Source organism: Meleagris gallopavo, chromosome 30, assembly GCF_000146605.3.
Source record: "Meleagris gallopavo isolate NT-WF06-2002-E0010 breed Aviagen turkey brand Nicholas breeding stock chromosome 30, Turkey_5.1, whole genome shotgun sequence".
Classification (NCBI taxonomy): Eukaryota; Metazoa; Chordata; class Aves; order Galliformes; family Phasianidae; genus Meleagris; species Meleagris gallopavo.
In genome coordinates, this window is record NC_015040.2 from 2897256 (window position 1) to 2898795 (window position 1540).

General features: G+C 66.0%; 1 protein-coding gene across 1 annotated transcript in view; it reads left to right on the top strand.

Annotated features, from left to right (window-relative positions):
• Positions 1–1530, top strand: part of GTPBP3 (GTP binding protein 3, mitochondrial) — a 5627-nt gene extending 4097 nt beyond the window's left edge. Inside the window, exons 2-6 of the mRNA XM_010725004.3 lie at positions 34–236; positions 312–384; positions 653–796; positions 927–1092; positions 1206–1530. Coding sequence (XP_010723306.2) covers positions 34–236; positions 312–384; positions 653–796; positions 927–1092; positions 1206–1485 — 866 coding nt within the window. The 3' untranslated portion in view covers positions 1486–1530. The remainder of the gene's footprint in view (positions 1–33; positions 237–311; positions 385–652; positions 797–926; positions 1093–1205) is intronic.
• The last annotated feature ends 10 nt before the right edge of the window (positions 1531–1540 follow it).

Sequence of the window (1540 nt, forward strand, 5' to 3'; positions counted from 1 at the left end):
CCCATCCCTCTCGGTGCTGATGGCTGCTCTCAGGGCGTCTGTCCGGGCTGCGTCCTGCCGAGCCGGGTGAGTTCACACGCCGTGCTTTCCACCGGGGGAAGCTGGACCTGACGGCAGCTGAAGGGCTGCGGGACCTCATCCATGCTGAGACCGAGGCGCAGCGGCAGCAGGCACTGAGGCAGATGGAGGGCGAGCTGGGGAGGCTGTACCAGCAGTGGGGTGAGACCCTCACCCAGGTAGGGGCTCTGGGGGACCCTGGGGATGCAGGGGAAACGTGAGCTGTCTGTGCTGACCCCCATGCTGCACCCCAGGCCCTCGCTCATATCGAAGCGTACATCGACTTCAGTGAAGATGACAACGTGGAGGAAGAGGTGTTGTCCCAAGGTGCCCAATGGGGGTCTGATGGGGGGTCGGGGGGATTGGTGTAAGTTCTGGGTGCCAGCTGGGGGTCTGGTCATCACCCCAGCTGGCTGCAGCCCCTCTTGGCTCTCCTGGCACTGCGATGCCTGCTGAGCACAGACAGTTCCAGCGATGCTCCAGCGTCCAACGCTGCCCTATTATGCTTTACCCCATGTAGCTGCAGTGCAGCTGTGTGGGGGGAAATGCCCTGACCCTGCTGTTTTTCCCCCCCCCCACCTCTGTGTTCTTGCAGTGGATGCAGCCGTGCAGACCCTGGAGCAGGAGATTGCTGCACACCTGCAGGATGGGCGCCGAGGGGAGCTGCTGCGCTCGGGGGTCCGCGCCGTCATCGCCGGACCCCCCAACGTGGGCAAGAGCAGTCTGCTCAACCTGCTGTGTGAGTGGGGTGCGGGGGGCTCCGAGAGGCCGCCCCCCATCCAAGGCAGAGCCACTTCCCCATCCCGATGCTGTAAGGGTGGGGGTCTCTGGTGTCATCCCCCTGAGCCCCGTGTCCCCCCTGTCCCCAGGCCAGCGCCCGGCTGCCATCGTGTCCCCAGTGGCAGGGACCACGCGGGACGTGGTGGAGGTGTCCCTGAATGTCAGTGGTTACCCCGTGGTGCTGAGTGACACGGCGGGGCTGCGTGATGCCACCGACCCCATCGAGCAGGAGGGAGTCAGCCGTGCTCGGGACCGGTGAGCTGGGGGGGGGGGAGGGCAGGATGGGGTAGTAGAGGGGGGCTGAGCAGGTGATGGTTCAGCAGGCTGTATCCCCATGGGATGTGTCTCCATGGGCCGTGTCCCTGCAGCCTGCAGCATGCAGACCTGGTGCTGGCCGTGTTGGATGCCACCACAGTGCCTACTGAGCCGGCTGAGCTGGGGGCTGCCCTGGGCTCCTTGGTGCCCCCCACCACTCCCTGCATCCTGGTTCTCAACAAGGCCGACCTGCTGGGGGGGCACACGAGGGCTCTATGCGATGCCTGCGCCCACAGACCCCCGCTGCCCCCCACCACCCTGCTGTCCTGCAAGACGGGTGAAGGCACCGACAGCCTCCTACAGCTGCTGGGGCAGCAGCTGGCACAGCTGTGAGTGCCACGGATCTGGGGTGGGGGGCGCAGGATGGCACCGGACCTATCCATGCACA